This window comes from Nothoprocta perdicaria, unplaced genomic scaffold, assembly GCF_003342845.1.
Source record: "Nothoprocta perdicaria isolate Ctin4 unplaced genomic scaffold, notPer1 scaffold_413, whole genome shotgun sequence".
NCBI classification, from domain to species: domain Eukaryota; kingdom Metazoa; phylum Chordata; class Aves; order Tinamiformes; family Tinamidae; genus Nothoprocta; species Nothoprocta perdicaria.
The window spans coordinates 169,500-185,548 of NW_020455659.1; the positions used below are offsets into that span (position 1 = coordinate 169,500).

Below are 16,049 nucleotides of genomic sequence, written 5' to 3' on the forward strand. Positions count from 1 at the left end.
GACTCTGCCAACGGCAAGGACCCCCTGGTAGGTTCCCCCAGCACCGGGGGGCTCTGGGACCCCCTGGTAGGTTCCCCCAGCACCGGGGGGGGGCTCCGGGACCCCCCTGGTAGGTTCCCCCAGCACCGGGGGGCTCCGGGACCCCCCTGGTAGGTTCCCCCAGCACCGGGGGGCTCCAGGACCCCCTGGTAGGTTCCCCCAGCACCGGGGGGCTCCAGGAGGACCCCCTGGTAGGTTCCCCCAGCACCNCCCCTGGTAGGTTCCCCCAGCACCAGGGGGGCTCCAGGACCCCCCTGGTAGGTTCCCCCAGCACCGGGGGGCTCCGGGACCCCCCTGGTAGGTTCCCCCAGCACTGGGGGAGCTCCAGGACCCCCTGGTAGGTTCCCCCAGCACCCGGGGGGTTCCAGGACCCCCTGGTAGGTCCCTCCAGCACCGGGGGGCTCTGGGACCCCCTGGTAGGTTCCCCCAGCACTGGCAGGGGGGCTCCAGGCCCCCTGCATGGGACCATGGCACTCGGATGCCGCCTGTCCCCCGCGGGTCGGTGCCTGCGGGTATCACTTATTCCCGGCCGGGCTCTCCGCCCTTCCCGGCGCCACCTCCTGCCCTTATTCTTTATTTTTCTCACCGCGCTGCCCCAAAGGCTTCGTGTTTTGGAGCGCGGCAGCAGCCGCTGCAGCAGCTTACGGCGCAGGCGAGGGGAAAACCTGTCGCTTGGTTGAATARAGGCGTTTTATCTTCTGAATAAAAGCTGCTGTCTGACAGCCCAGCGTGTTAGGRGTCTTGGAGCTGATAAATGTCACCAATTTTCCAAGTAAAGACAGGGTGTTTATACACACTTCAGCTTCCTACCAGTATCCAAAAGTTGTTTATTCAGAAAATAAAAATCCAAGGAACACACTCCCATGAGTGCAGCCAGGAGTTTACACCTTGCTGGCCTCAAATTTAACATTTGAAGAGCCACTTGTTACCRTTGATGCCCCTTTACCTCCACCTAGTCCCAACAAAATCAATAAATTAGTTCAGATTTGCTCACAGTGGGACCACGCGAGCCGACCTGACGGGACCCCCCTTTCCCGGTCCCTATCGAAGCCTCTCCACGTAGCCTCTCCACGTAGGCTTCCTCTCTTCCTGCTCTGGTCGTAGGAAGGTGCCGGGGACAATTCCGAAGCCTTGGACGCTCAGGCAGGCTCGGTGGACGAGGAGAACGGCCGTCAGCTTGGAGAGATCGAGCTGCAATGCGGCATTTGCACCAAGTGGTTCACGGCCGACACGTTTGGCATTGACACCACGTATGTAAGCGCTGCCCGTGAAACTCRAGTGGTTCTGAGTGTTCGTGGCCCCCGTTTGCTTGAGAATAAACCTGTAGGTCGAGGCTAATTAAGACCAGCTGAGGGAATTGCTTAAACCCGGGGAAAACGAAACTCGTGGCATCAGTAGCGTCCTTGACCGGTGCAACCACAACGTTATATGCACCAAGTTAACCTTCCGTTTAACTTAACTAACTTAATCTTAACTAACACCTCCAAGTTAGTTAGGGTTTGGTCTTTAGTTGTGCAGCAAAGAAAGTCCTTCATGAAAGAGCCCGTTTGGGAGTTTCTTCCAAGATCTGAAGCGTTGCTGCCTGCTAAAACAGATGCTGAACTTAGGGTGGGTTTGTGTGAGCAAAATCGGAGCGTTTACAAGGGCAGGGTCCTTGTCCTTGGGAATTCCCGCTGTGGAAACTAGCATGCTATGCAAATAATAATAAATTTTACCAAACACAGCAGGAAATATTTACGTTTCCTTGGAAGGTCCAATAAAAAGTCTTGGTATGGGCGTCGGAGGGCTGTGCAGAAGCCAACCGGCTCGGCTGCTCTCAGAGTCTCTCATTAAATGCATTTCAGGACTTACCTGAAAGAAAAAGGGGGAAAAAAAAACTTAATTAGGTTTATGCCAAGAGCATAAAGGAAAATTGCAGGAAATATCATGGGACTTGATTGTTTTTGACTGGGAGCAGGGAGAAGAATCCATTTCTTCCAGGATTCAATAGGAAATCCACATGTCAGAGCGCCTACAATGCGGTTTGCTCTTTTCCAGATCCTGTCTGCCCTTCATGACCAACTACAGCTTCCATTGCAACGTTTGCCACCATAGTGGGAACACCTATTTCTTAAGAAAACAAGCAAGTAAGTGCAAAAACCGACTCATTGAACGTCTGTGCAAAATAATCCCAGAGGCTTCCTTTCCATTTTGTCTAACATCTCCGGGAGGGTCTGCTGAAGCTTGGCAAAAAGGACCGATTTGTGACARACTTTTTGTAAAAATGTACTGCTGTTTTGCTGTGAGCTTCCTTAGATGGGAAGCGTCTGAGTGCGTTTCATCCTCCCCCTAAAGAGTGTACCTCAAGCTTTGATGTATTTTTGTTTTTAAGATCTCAAGGAAATGTGCCTTAGTGCTCTGGCCAACTTAACGTGGCAGTCAAGGACACAGGACGAGCACCCAAAAACTATGTTCTCCAAAGATAAGGTAGGGCTGTTTTGACATTGGTCAAGATTAAACGAAGTTCTGATTTCCCTAAAGAGCAACACCGAGCAAATATTGGCAGTGCAGCGTGACTTTGAGTTGCCAGCATTAAAATGCATTAAACATGCATTAAAATGCATGCAAAATGCAATGCATTAAAATGCAATGCAAAAAATATGCATTAAAATGATGGGACAACTCCGTGTGAAAGCCCTGGTGACCAAAGTTGCTTTGTACCTGATCCCAGGACCSACCTGGGATCAGCCTTGATTTGATTAGAWTTTTTTTTTWAAACAGGATATTATCCCTTTCATCGATAAATATTGGGAGTGCATGACAACAAGACAGAGACCTGGCAAGATGACTTGGCCTAATAATATTGTCAAAACAATGGTAAGTAATTACATTTGAGCCGCGTTTGAGCCATTTTTTTTTGTAAAGAAACATAACTTTTCTAAAGAAAAGTTCTGCCGTGTGACTTGAACTCCCCTGCCGCAGTGTAAAGAGAGAGATGTGTTCTTGGTGAAAGAACATCCAGACCCAGGGAGTAAAGACCCAGAAGAGGATTACCCAAAGTTTGGACTTCTAGACCAAGTATGTACTTAGAAATGCAAGGAAAGTGCATTGAGGGATCTGGCAGGGAGGGTGCTTTTTGCCTTGCATTTTGGTGGTTTTTACACCCCCCAAAGCATCGAATTAACCAAGATAGAGCCCTGTGTTGTGCCCTGGGATGTCTTGGGACACTGCAGCCCCTGGAAGCCCTCCCTGGGGAAATGGTTCGTGTGTGGGCTTGGAGCAGAGGGCTTGGCTGAGGCTGTGTCTTTGTCCCCCCGCGTCTCAGGATCTCGCCAATATTGGGCCAGCCTATGATAACCAGAAGCAGAACAACGCTGTGTCCACGAGTGGAAACCTAAATGGCAAGTGCTTTAATTAGCCTTTCTTTTTTTTAATAATTTGGAACTAATCTGCATTTTCTCAGTGTTATTCCTGGGCACCCTGTGCAGTTTCTTCAGTTGAAATCCTACAGTTAATAAGCACAATTCACCTAATAAATTTATCSTTATATTCAAACACACGCTGAGCCCACCTGGCCTTCCTTTTTCCATAGAGAAAGATTATCTATCTTATTGCAGATGTTCAGCTTAATTCTTTTTGGTGGCCAGTCCAAGGCGATGCATGTAAGAAAGCTGAGCTCTTCAGCTTTCTTCCACAATATTTTTAATTAATGTACCCAAATTTCTTTTATTCCTCACGCTGAGATTTGAAAGGGATTGTAGAAATTAAATACAACAAACTGCCCTAAAATTACTGCTTGCATTTTACTGTTATTCCCTTTTGCGAAGCAAGAGTTGTGATTAAGAATTTTGCTGATGAAAATTCTTGTACCAAGCTAGTAGTGCAAACTATCTTCTTTGTACACAGGATTATTCCATTACTTATAAGTAATATACTTAATTATAAGTAATAATACTTATATATTATGGTTGTTTTTTCTCAAATTAGTTTGGCAAATACATGGTGCCACTTCTGTTCTTACAGGTGGAGCCTCTTTGGGAGGTGAATATTTGCCTTTCAGCTTCTAAAACTTAAGTATTATTGTGGTTTGGAAAGCTTTTTTTGCCTAATTGTCTTAGAAGCTAAACCCAATTAAAAATCAAAAGTGTGTCCTGTCTTGATTCCGGTAATACTTAAAAAAAAATAAAGAAATTGTGCTTTTGTGTTAAAGTTTAGCCATTGGAAGCTTTTGATTTATCATATTCTGCCTCACCTGACCGGATTAAAGTTTTGTTCTCAGTTAAGTTTGGTTTTACCTTTAGGATTTAACCTGAGCTTATTGTAGTCTCCAAGTAGCTCTGAATCCCAATGCCTAAATAAGYGGTCTGAATCTGCAAACTCCTGTGATATCCCGATCAATTAGATACATAAATGACAAAAAAAAGCAGGAGAATCTGAACTTTTGTCGGTGCCAAAACTAGCAAATATGGTTCAGATGGTCACGTTGGTGCAGAATATGATCCTCCTTCCAAGGTCCGAACCCCTTACACTGCAAGAGGAATGCTGATAATTTAAAGACCTGCTATATTCCTAGTTACACCCTAGTCTGCAGTGCATAAAGGTGTTTATCTGCAGTATATTCCTCCGTGGAATTGTTTATTCATTCCAGCATTTGGCTTTTTGAGATATTTAGAAAAAAACCCAGAATGGCTGGTATGAGTTTTGCTCTCATTTGCAATATAGCCTGTCCTGTTTGTCCACAAGGGAAAACTGGGGGCTGTAACGCCAAGTATTGTGCTCTTCGTTCCTCAAATGACAGTAATTGGGGGGCAGTGCTGAGGAGAAACACCTCTATTGCTTCCCGTTTTTTTCCCATCTGAGAGAGATTTTATTTTCTGGATTAACCCCAAGTGCTTATTGCTAACGCAGGTGCTGGGGTCCGAGTGCCTCCCCAGCAAAGCGGGCGTTGCGGGGCTCAAAACCAGATCTTGTGTAGTGCAAACRTGGACCTGCGAGCCTGGAATCTCCACGGAAGCCACCGGTGGGGCTTTCAGCCCCGCTCCAAACGCTGCTCCTTGTAATCACCCGATGAGAGAGAGCAGAGAGCCCCAATTCTTCCCCTAAAAGCCTGAGTTGAGCTCATTGAGTTGCCCACTCTCACTTAACTCAGAAACAGCAACGTTTGAGAAAGTGCAGAGAAGCTGTAGGCTTTGCTGGGCTTTGTATGAAGCGTTCCAGAGCTCAGCGTGCGCGTGAGCTGACGAGCTGATGTCAACGGGGCCGCGTCTGCCCCTTTCTGTGGAGATTCCCTGCTCCCGGGCGCTCTCCCRTCGCCGGTTTTGTAAGACCTGTGCCCTCTGTTTCAAGGGGGAATCGCCGCAGGAGGCAGCGGGAAAGGCAGGGGAGCGAAACGCAAGCAGCAGGACGGCGGCACGACGGGAACAGCCAAGAAAACCAGAAGGTAAAGAGCTGAGAAAGCCGGCGCAGCGGCGCRGTGACGGGCGCCAGCACCCTGTCCGGTACAACTTGACATCCATAAAAGCCTTTGCGCCTGTTGTGCGGCAAGTTCAGAGCTTGAACTTGCTCCCCAGGCCCTTCCTTGGCCTCCAGGAGAGGCCAAGCKCTTGTCCTTGTGTTTCCCACCCAGCGACCCGCTGTTCTCGGCRCAGCGGCTGCCTCCGCACGGCTACCCCTTGGAGCACCCCTTCAATAAGGACGGGTACCGATACATCCTGGCCGAGCCCGACCCGCAYGCGCCTGACCCCGAGAAGCTGGAGCTGGACTGTTGGGCCGGGAAGCCCATCCCTGGGGATCTCTACAGAGCCTGCYTGTACGAGCGGGTCCTGCTGGCGCTGCACGACCGAGGTACCAAATTTGCTGGCCGTGTGCGCGTCCAATTCACGTTTCAAGCGCAATTGCTGTCAGAGGCAGGAGTGACCCCCTCTGCAGAGGCTCTCTGCTCCCCACGCGGTCCCCAGCGCCGCTCGGCGCCCTCTCCTCTCCCGCAGCCCCCCAGCTGAAGATCTCCGACGACCGGCTCACCGTGGTCGGCGAGAAGGGCTATTCCATGGTGCGGGCGTCGCACGGCGTGCGCAAGGGCGCCTGGTACTTCGAAATATCCATGGACGAGATGCCGCCGGACACYGCTGCCCGGCTGGGCTGGTCCCAGCCACTAGGTAAATAAATCCCAAGTGCTCAGCAGCAGCCATTCCTGATTCCTGCAGATTATTTTTCTCCCCCTTTGGGTAATTTGGACCTCAGGAGAGTAAGTAATAGCCGCTGCGCTCRTTTTTCCACCCCTTTAGCGTGTGGAAAGTTTTCAGCAGGTGCTGCAGTGCTGGCGCATCCCTTGAGCCRCTGCCTGCCTGGCCTTGCTTATCGCATTAGTCAAGGTCTTTGTGCTGAGAGTGTTTCCAAACTGAGAGTTTTGCAACCACCGAGAAAGAAAACCAAACAAACAAACTTGAACTGGGGCGCAYTGCTCTGTTTAGCGCCGTTCCCGTTCCACTGTGGCACATTCCCTGAGAAATGCCCGTTTCTGTAGGGAATCTCCAGGCTCCGCTGGGATACGACAAGTTCAGTTACTCCTGGCGCAGCAAAAAGGGAACCAAGTTTCACCAGTCAATAGGGAAACACTATTCRGCCGGCTACGGACAGGGGGATATCCTGGGATTTTACATCAGTCTTCCRGAAGACACCGAGACTGCTAAATCACTGCCCGATACCTACAAAGATAAGGTAAGAGGTGCAGCTTGGAAGTGTGGGCTAGTGGAAAACAGCTTCTTGTAGCCTCCCCCTTGCCTGTTGCCTGCATCCGAGCGCCGTGTTTCTGAAGAGGTTGTTTCCCACCTTCCAGGCTCTGATCAAGTTCAAAAGCTACTTGTACTTTGAGGAGAAAGATTTTGTGGACAAAGCAGAGAAGAGCCTGAAACARGCGCCCGGGAGCCAAGTGAGTGACGTGGTGGGAGGCAGCCCGGGAATGTGCTCGGAAAAACCAGTGCCTTGATGCAAGCATCRCACTGGGCAATTTATTACTGCCCCATAAAGATTTGCCATAGGAGGGGGGATACCTATAAACATGCCCTAAAGATGAGGTACATMTAGAGGTTGATGAGGACCCGCTAATGATCAGTTTTCCTTTTTCAGATAATCTTCTTCAAAAACGGTGTCAGCCAAGGCGTTGCCTTTAAGGACATTTTTGAGGGAGTTTATTTTCCYGCTATTTCTCTATACAAAGGCTGCACGGTAGGTATCACGCTGCACTTGGGCTTAGGAGTGTCTCTTAAATTAGGAATTCCCACGTTTAAAAGGGGGTTGCCTCRAGGGGAGGCTGCTTCTTTCATTCAYGACTTTGCTGCTAGGCCTGCGTGGCTGAACTTCATCAGCGTTCGTTCATGTGCTTTTGTACCAGCTAGTACTATTTTTCCTTGTTCTCCAGCTACTGCCAAACGTGTCTTTTGCAGGTTTCCATCAATTTTGGACCATATTTCAAGTATCCTCCCAGAGACATCACCTACCGCCCCGTAAGTGACAACCCCGCTCTGCTTGGCACTGACAGSCACTTAATGTGACCCAGGTCGGGGTGCAGAAATGGGAGCTGGGTTGCCCTGGAGCCCTCTAAAGGAAGGGACGTGTTTCTGAACAGCACGAGCTGGTTAAGATGTTAAACCTACAGCCTGTCTCGTTTCAGAAGATAATGCGTTTAGACAGGATGCTGTTAGCCTTAAATAAAATCCTCTTCCCAAAAACATCTAGTGGGGGAAATAGCTGCACTCCTTGGAGAGGTAATTGGCTGTTTAAGGAATCCCTGTGCAGCCCACAGTGCTGGTGAGGTAATTCCCCTCTTTTTCCCCCCTCCTCGCTGCTGTGCCGCTCAGGACTAACTGAGTGTGGCCCCTTTGCAGATGAGCGACATGGGCTGGGGCGCCGTGGTGGAGCACACGCTGGCCGACGTCCTGTACCACGTGGAGACGGAGGTGGACGGCCGCCGCAGCCCRCCCTGGGAGCCCTAAAGGGGGGACCCCCCGCGCCCCCGGCTTGAGGGGCTTTTAGGCTCGGCGACTGTTCCGAGGCGGGGGTGGCCTCATGGCTACAGCCACACCGGAGGCAACAGCCGCACCTCTGGCCTGTGCTGTGGGCAGCTTGTGGCGTCTCAGCTCCTGAAGAAGCAACTGGTTGTGTTGAGATGAAGTTCCCAGTTGTGCTGGGTTGGCAACAGCGTGTGCAGAGCAGGCTGCAGCTGAACGCCTTTGGAAACAGCCTCCACCCCAAGGACTGTGTGGCAGCAAGACTGAGCACGGGCAAAGCCCGGAACTGTATTTTTTATTAAACTGGAAGCCAGTTACCAATAAAAAGCTTTTCTTGAAAACCTGATACAATTTTGTGATTTTTCACCAAAAAAAAAAGAATTATACTGGGGAAAAGCAAGAGCTGTGGGCAAAGCCTTCCTGCATCCCTGTCTAAGCAGAAGCCCCTCTTCCCCGCCCAGAAACGCCTGAATAAATAAAYACACTTATGCAAGTCTGTACAGGAAAATAAGTTAGAGGTGGCTCTGGGAATAACGTTTAGAGTTGTGTGTTTGGGCAGCGAGCGTGGGCAGGCACCGAGGGCCCCATTACCCCGATTACTGAAAGCCCTTTCTTGACATAAAGGCTGTTGGTGCAGGAGCCACCCCCCACCCACCTTTACACCCCTCTTTTAATGTTTTAGTCCGTGTTCCCTGGAAGGCGCCGCCGTCAGCAGGCGCCGCCCGCCCGGGCCAGGCGCTGGCGCAGGTGGTTGGCGAAGTCCACTTGGGTCTGCGAGAGCACCTGGTTGATGATGGTCTTGGGCAGCCAGCCCTGCAGAGCAGCACAGGGGTCAATCCAGGCTGGGGGAATGTTGATGTTATGGAGGCAGGTGCTGAACTGCAGGACTTACCTTCAGGTCGATGCTGAGGAGCCAGGTTAGCTTGGTTTGGGAAGGGTTTCCTGACACAGGGCGCAGGATCATGCACGTGGGGCCGTTCTCTGCTCTGTGTGCAGAAACGTGCGGCTTGCACCAAGCCCATCAGTAAAACACTGATTCTGCTGCTCCAAGGCAGCAACTCAGTTACAGCAACTTTGTGCTCCCGAGCTAGCACGTAAATACAAGAGTGTGAAAAACAATACACCTCTCTAGGCAAACGCTTTCCTCACAAGGGGAAAAAAACCGTAGGGAGAGCAAAAAGGTACCGTATAAAGCCCTTCTGCTCGGGCATGGCTCCGAAGCGCGTGGCCATTCCTGCCAGGACGCACGTGGAGCCGCGTCTCTTGGAGCAGCGGACGCTGACGAAGTCCCGCGGCCCCACGATGTTCCCGGGGGAGGCGGCTGCTTTCTCGTGGGTGATCACCGTGTCCTTCCCGATCTTCTGGAGGATCTGCACGGATGGAAGTCACATCAGCAACTTGGAGCGAGAAGGAGCAACCAAGCGGTTTCCATCTGTTTCACTTGGATCACTGCACGTCCCAGCACATATTCCATACACACGCCTGCTCTAAGAACGCACACTTTTTCTTGGCATCAACAGCAGTTGTTTCACCCCAAAATACCCATCTCGAGCTTTTCATAGCTGAAGAAAAAACTATCTTGAAGTTGCCCTTGTTTCAAGAACAGGCTGTGAAATAGCAAGATGCTTTCCTGCACGTTGGGACCTTGTTCAATTATTTTAAAAGAAATAACAGTTAAGTTTGTGCTTATTTCTTAAGTGCTTTGCAGTTGCTTTGCAGTGAAATACACGCACATTTCCTACAGAGAAGGGAACTCTGAGTCTGCCAGCTTCGCTTGTGCTGGCAGAGCAAAGCGATCGCTGCAAAACGAGCTTTTTACCAGCAYTGAAAAGAAAACAGCCAAGAGAGCAGCCAGAATTCCGATCCTAAAGGATCAGGATGGATGGAGAAGCGTCCCCTCGAACTCTGCAGCGGTGGGCACAGTTGGGGCTTGGGTCCTTGTTAAGGCACCCCAAGCAAGAAGGGGTTAAAGCCCCCGGGGAAGGCGCGTCTCCCACCTTGACCTCCTGCACGTTGGGGTTCCAGTCTCCCATCTGCTCCATGTTGTCCACCAGCTCGCTGTACACGGCGTCCAGGGGCTGCTCCACCACCACCTCGAGGCGGAAAACCTTCCCCACGTCCGGGAGCACCTTGCTCAGCACTTTGTCGCCGTTATCCTGGAGAAAAGAAAGGGGGGATGAGCGCGGCCGGTGTTCCCGGCAGGACAACTCCAGCCTGCAGCAAGCGGAGCTCCTACCGCCGCCGTCTCCGTCTTCCAGCCGTCCTGGTYGCCGAGGATGCCGAGCGACTTCTGAAGGGCTTCCTCTCCTTGCTGGATGTAGGACATTTCCAGCTCGGTGAGGGGCTTCTCCTCCAGCCTGGAGCCTGCAGGGGTTGGGATAAAAAGCGTGAGGTTAAGAACAGYGACCGCGGGGCCGGATAACCCTGCTCCGGACCACGTAACGGGCCCAAAGGTTCCCTGGAATGAAGCTCATCTCCCACGCTCTGCCCATCCAGGGGATCCCGGGCCAACTCACCGAGCAAGGAGCTTCTCCGGCGGACGTGGTGGATCCAGGCGGCGGGAGCGGCGCCGCGGCCGGACAGTCTGCTCAGCTCCTGGCTGATGGCCACGGCCGCCGGTCTCCGGAGGCCTGCGGAGAGAGCGGCGCTGAGCGGGGCCGAGCGCCGCACGCGGCAGCGCGGCTCACGTTATAAACAAACACCGAAGCGAAAGCGCTCGTTCGCCCTGCGCCGAAGCCCCTGCACGCTCGCGCGCTCCGTTTTGCTGTCGAACCGCTGCGGRACAGAGCCGGGTCTCTAAAAGTCCCGTTTGGCTCCATGGCGCACGAGGAYGGGGATGCAAAAGCCACGGAGCGTCGGACTTCTCCGTGCACACGGGGAAGGAGCTCGGGAGAGGCCGGAGGAAACGGCACGCACGGACACCGAGTCCTGACGGCCGGGCGGGATGTTATTCCAGGCGGATCCCATAGGGCTCCGACCAGGCAGCGGCGCTCGGCCGTTTGCGGCACCATCGCCGATGCCGCCCCACGAAACCACCGGGGAGCCCAATGGRGACACGGAGCCTTTGGAAAACTGCCCCGGGGCGGGAAAACCGCCCGGTTGCCGGAGGCCGCGGCCTCCCCGAGCGCAGCCTCACCCGTCATGTTGCGCAGGTGCCGGTAGGAGATGCCGGCGCACAGCTTGAACGTGGCGGGCAGCATGTCGGCGCTGTCGCTCCGGGGGTTGTTGCTCCGGGTGTTGCCGCTCCGGGTGTTGCCGCTCCGGAATCTCCTCCACCGCTGCCCTGGGTGCGCGCGGCCTTAAATGCAGCGTCCAAGGATGCCGGCCCGTCAGCGGCGCGATAAGGACCGTCACTCACGGCGGGCCGGGCCGGGGCCAAGGCCACGCGGCAGCTGCGGCCGCACGTGCGCTCGGAGCCACCCGGAGCCCCCAGCGGCGCTCGGATCCGCTCGGAGCCCCCGGCCGCGCTCCCGGCCCCCCGGCCGCGCTCCCAGCCCCCCGGCCGCGCTCCATGGCGAAAGTGGGGGGCCCAAATGGGCACCCGGAGCAAAAACAAGGATAGGGAAGGAGCCGCCTGCTCGGCAAGGGGCTCCCAGGATGCGTCCCTGGAGGACRGTGCTGGACATGGAGCCCTACCGGCTCCGGCGGCCAAAGCCAACGGGATGAATTCAGGGAGGAAACGGCCGTGGAGCCTCCGTGGGGAATTAGGAGGACAGGAGCGCTCCGGAGAGCCCCGGATGGGAACAGCCCCCTGCTGCTCCCCCCCCCGAATCCGCTTATCTAAGGCTCAAGGACCCGGTGCCGGTTGCGGCCGCGCTCCGGGCGGGAAGCGCCCGCGCTCCGGTCGCTGCCTTTGACGTCAGCCCCGCGCCCTGACCTTCCTCCCGCTGGCGCAAGAGCCGGGGGGGCCGCAGCCGGTCCCGCGGAGCTCGGAGCGATCCCGGAGGAGCTCAGCACATTCCCAGAGAGCTCGGAGCGCCTCCTGGATGGGCTCGGAGCGCTCCCGGCCGCTCTCCCGYTCCCGTCCTCCTCACAACGGGGAAGCCCACTGGAAGTCCCAACGAGGTGGAGGATGCAATGGGATGAGGAGGACGGGAAAGGGCTGCTGCATCCCGGGGCAGGTTGGTTTTTTTTAGGGAAAAATCTCCCGGCTGCAGCAGCCGCGCGGTTCCCGTAGGAAGCGGCATCCCGGGATGCAGCGGGGAGGAGGAGGAGGGCGGCAGGACCRTCCAACGGGGTGTAAAACATCAAAAAAGCGTCAAAACGGGAGCCCCTCCGGGGGGGGCGGGCGCGGGGGGGCCGGACACGCCCCGCTCCAAGGCCGCTCCGGATAAAGGGAGCGCGGAGGTCGCGATAAGATAACGGCAGCTCCGGCCCCGCGGGATCCCGGCTCTTCCACCGCAGCGGAGCCGGCGGGAYGCGGTGCTGCCCGAGGCCCTGCCCGACCCGCATCCCGGTGTCCCGCTTTCCAAACGCGATCCGCTCAACCTACCRGTGCCGGGAGCGTCGGCCGGGCGCTCCCGCCTCCATCCCAGTCGTCCATGTCCTGTGCGGCCTGGGAAGCYGGAGCTGGTGCCGATCCGGACGGGAGCGCGAGCAGGGAGCTGGCAGCACCATGCCGGGCTCTGAACGGATCAGGATGTCGGGAGGATGGGGAATTCCAGCTGCAGGGGATGGATGGACAGAGGTGGGAATCAGCGGATGCTGCCGGATCCGACTGCGAGCTCCTGGGAGCGTTCAGGCGCCGTCCCTGCTCCGGCTGCCTCCCCTCGTTCCATAGGGGACGGAGCAGCCCTTCCCCAGGGATAATGGCTCCGTGTCGGCATTCCGAGGCACGCGGCCGCCCAGGCCCATTCCGATCCCGATCCAGGCGGTGTCGCAGCCCCCAGGCTCCTGCGGATGCGACGGGCTCCTCATCCGTCTCCTGGTGCTTCCCATCCMCAGGGAGCTCATGGAGGGGCTGCAGGACAGGCGGCTCCCTGCCCGTCCCCCATTCCCACTCCATGTCCTATTCCTGCTACTTATTCCCATGCGCCTTCCCAGCTCCGTGTCCCCATCCTGGCCTCCTCCAGGCGTTTCTCCCTACACATGTCCCAGSAAATCCCGGGAGCAGTTTGCAGGAGAGCCAAGGGCAGCAGGTGCCTGATGGCACCGGCGGGAGCCGCTCGGGAATGGCGGGAAAGGCCCGTTCCGTGCAGGTGTTCCCTGTTACCASCTCCTGGAATCCCCTCCCGGCACCTGGAATCCCCTCCCGGTAGGGGCTGCGGGTGGGGGGGGGGTTGGCTCCGTGTTTGGAGTTTCCCGGGGCAAAAAGGCTGGATTTCAGGCTTTGGGAATGGCAATTCCCAAGGCATCGCTCCCGTGCTCAGGAAATCCCGGAGCTCAAGAGGGAGCCAAGCGCATCCCAGGGCTCTGCCTGGCTCCCATAAGGAGAACCCGGCGCTCCGGCTCCCGCTCCAGCCAAAGCTCCAGTTTTCCCGGTCTCTCCCTTTCCGCGGCGGGGGGGAACGCGGAGCTCCCAGCTCTGCCTGTTGGCYAAGGGCCTGCACGGGAATGGAAGCGGGAATGGGAAACAGCCCTCGCTGCTGCATCCCAACAGAATTCCCTGCCCAATTCCCGGTGGGAAGCCGGGAGCTTCTCCCGGAGGCCCCCGGGGCTCACGGCGAGGCAGATCCCGGTGCTCGGAGCCGGGTCCCGGCCTGGGATGGGGAGGGGAAAAKGAACCGGGGAGGGGACTGGGAATTGGGAAAAAGAGACTGGAATGAGGAGCGGGACAAGGAGCTGAGGGCAGCAAAAGGAGCGGGAAACAGGAGCGGGATGAGGAGCCGGGAAAGGGACACGGGGCCGGGAAGGGAGCGGGGATCCGGTGTGAGGCTTGGGATTCGGAGCGGGGCTCGGGAACCAGGAGCGGGATCCGGAGCGGGGCTCGGGATCCGGAGCGGGGCTCGGGGTCCGGGAGCGGGATCCGGAGCGGGGCTCGGGAACCGGAGCGGGGCTCGGGATTCGGAGCAGGGCTCGGGGTCCGGGAGCGGGATCCGGAGCGGGGCTCGGGATCCGGAGCGGGGCTCGGGGTCCGGGAGCGGGATCCGGAGTGGAGCTCGGGATCCGGAGCGGGGCTCGGGATCCGGAGCGGGATCCGGAGCGGGGCTCGGGCCGGGCGCTACCTCGGGCGGAACGGGGGGGACCTCGGCGGCCTCGAGCCCCACGTCGGGGCCCGGAACGGTTCCGGTTCCGGTCCCGGTCTCCATCTCGCTCCCCACGGTCCCGTCGCCCCGCCGTGACGTCACGTGTCGCGTCACCGCGTGGGCGGAGCCTCGCGGCGCGCTCCGCCGCTAGGGGGCGCCGCCCCGCCCTCCAGTGACGTAGCAGGCCAGGCCCCGCCCCGCCAGCTGTTGGCGCCACCCGCCAGCCCCGCCCCCCTACGCGGGGGCTCTATGGCACCCTCCAGATGTTGGGGCTCCCCATCCGGATGGTGGGGCAGCCGGTCCGAAAATAAAATAAAACAAAATAAAACAAAACAAAACAAAACAAAACAAAACAAAACAAAACAAAACAAACAAAACAAAACAAACAAAACAAAACAAACAAAACAAAACAAACAAAACAAACAAAACAAAACAAACAAAACAAAACAAACAAAACAAAATAAACAAAACAAAATAAACAAAACAAAATAAATAAATAAAGCCGACTTTATTTCACCGTTCCAGGAGGTGGGGGCTCCACCAAACCCCCACATTCCCACACTGGGGGCCCTAGTCCATCCGTCCAGGTGTTGGGATGCTCCATCCAGATGTTGGGGCTCCACCAACCTCCCCCATTCCCACGCTGGGGGCTCTCCAGCAGGAAGGGAACCCAAGAAAACAGCAAATCCCGGGCAAAAGGGGCACTGCGGAGACTGAGGATTTATTTACAGGTCACGGAATGAGCGCTCGCCCAGAGTCACATATGAAAAGGAAATAAAAAAGGAAAAAAAAACACCAAAAAGGGGCTTTGATTCCCGAACAACATAAATCTCACTCTCGCCAGAGCATTCGGTTCCTTCGAGGGCAACGGCGCAATTCGCTCGTCCGTAGCGAGGCCCTCGCGAAGCGAAACGCGAAGCATCGGCTCAGCGGCGCTCGCGCGCGGCGACACTCCTCACCGTGCCGGTATCCCCGGGATGTGCGGATCCGCCCGCGTTCCATCCGGAGCGGCTAGTACTCGTCGAGGGTGTCGGCGCGCGGCACGGCGAGGCCGCGCTCCTTCAGCGCCTGCACTTTGAGCTTCTCCGACTCGAGCTTGGCCTGCTGCTCCAGCCGCTGCTCCTCCAGGATCTCCTCGATGGAGACCTGCTGCAGCGGCGTGTCGCTCTCCTTCTCCAGGTCCTGCCGGGGACGCGCGCGGAGGGGACGCTGCGGCCCGGAACGTCGCGGCTCCCGACGCTCCGCGGCCCTCCTGACGTTTTGCCCCATTCCCACAGGTTSTCTGAGCAATCATAAGGGCCTCTATGGAGTCCATAGGATCCCCCTATGGCACCTATGGACCCTACAGACCTCCTATAGCTCCTATGGACTCCTATGTCTCCTATAACTGCTATGGATCCCATGGATCTTCTATGAATCCCACGGATCTCCTACGGTTCCTATGGCGGCCATAGGGATCCTGTGGACCCCACCCATGGCACCTACGAACCCAATGGCCCCTCATTAGCTCCTATGGACCCCCCCCCATAGGCCCTATAGACCCCACAGACACCTGATAGTTCCTATGGAGCCCACAGGGGTCCCATGGAGCTGCCCATGACACCTATGGACCCCCCTACAGCTCCTAGGGACCCCATAGACCCCTGATAGCCCCTACAGAGGCCATAGGGGCCCTGTGGAACCACCCATGATACCTGTGCCCCCCCCTACAGCTCCTAGGGACCCTGATAGCCCCTATGGAGGCTATAGGGACCCTATGGAACCACTCATGATACCTGTGGGCCCCCTACAGCTCCTAGGGACCCTGATAGCCCCTATGGAGGCCATAGGGACCCTATGG

General features: G+C 56.1%; 3 protein-coding genes and 1 long non-coding RNA gene across 5 annotated transcripts in view; 1 reads left to right on the forward strand and 3 right to left on the reverse strand.

The window, feature by feature from the left end:
• The first annotated feature begins 6 nt into the window (after positions 1–6).
• ASH2L (ASH2 like, histone lysine methyltransferase complex subunit) lies at positions 7–8,349 on the forward strand. Of its 2 annotated transcripts, XM_026045869.1 has the most exons (15): positions 7–27; positions 1,144–1,289; positions 2,077–2,165; positions 2,411–2,505; positions 2,800–2,895; positions 3,001–3,096; positions 3,344–3,419; positions 5,365–5,458; positions 5,645–5,862; positions 6,006–6,173; positions 6,542–6,735; positions 6,854–6,946; positions 7,144–7,242; positions 7,461–7,520; positions 7,902–8,349. In XM_026045869.1, the coding sequence occupies exons 3-15, from the start codon at positions 2,093–2,095 to the stop codon at positions 8,007–8,009; spliced, it is 1,470 nt and encodes a 489-aa protein (XP_025901654.1). In that variant the 5' UTR covers positions 7–27; positions 1,144–1,289; positions 2,077–2,092; the 3' UTR covers positions 8,010–8,349. The 2 variants fall into 2 exon arrangements, with proteins under 2 accessions (XP_025901654.1, XP_025901653.1); XM_026045868.1 differs by having other exon boundaries at positions 7,144–7,520; positions 7,902–7,967.
• On the reverse strand, positions 1,511–6,090 carry LOC112952916. Its single transcript, XR_003250489.1, has 2 exons — positions 6,040–6,090; positions 1,511–1,890 (listed from the first exon to the last, which is right to left on the reverse strand). It is a non-coding gene; the product is annotated as an uncharacterized LOC112952916 (long non-coding RNA).
• A 45-nt stretch (positions 8,350–8,394) lies between the features above and the next one.
• Positions 8,395–11,248, reverse strand: STAR (steroidogenic acute regulatory protein). Its single transcript, XM_026045871.1, has 7 exons — positions 11,161–11,248; positions 10,541–10,654; positions 10,261–10,388; positions 10,022–10,180; positions 9,210–9,394; positions 8,917–9,010; positions 8,395–8,837 (listed from the first exon to the last, which is right to left on the reverse strand). Exons 1-7 carry the CDS (start codon positions 11,222–11,224, stop codon positions 8,733–8,735), a joined length of 849 nt encoding a protein of 282 aa, XP_025901656.1. The 5' UTR covers positions 11,225–11,248; the 3' UTR covers positions 8,395–8,732.
• Positions 11,249–14,910: 3,662 nt separating this feature from the next.
• The window catches only part of LSM1 (LSM1 homolog, mRNA degradation associated), a 2,376-nt gene continuing 1,237 nt past the window's right edge, over positions 14,911–16,049 (reverse strand). The window contains exon 4 of the mRNA XM_026045862.1: positions 14,911–15,391. Within this exon, the coding sequence (XP_025901647.1) occupies positions 15,221–15,391 (171 nt within the window). The 3' untranslated portion in view covers positions 14,911–15,220. The remainder of the gene's footprint in view (positions 15,392–16,049) is intronic.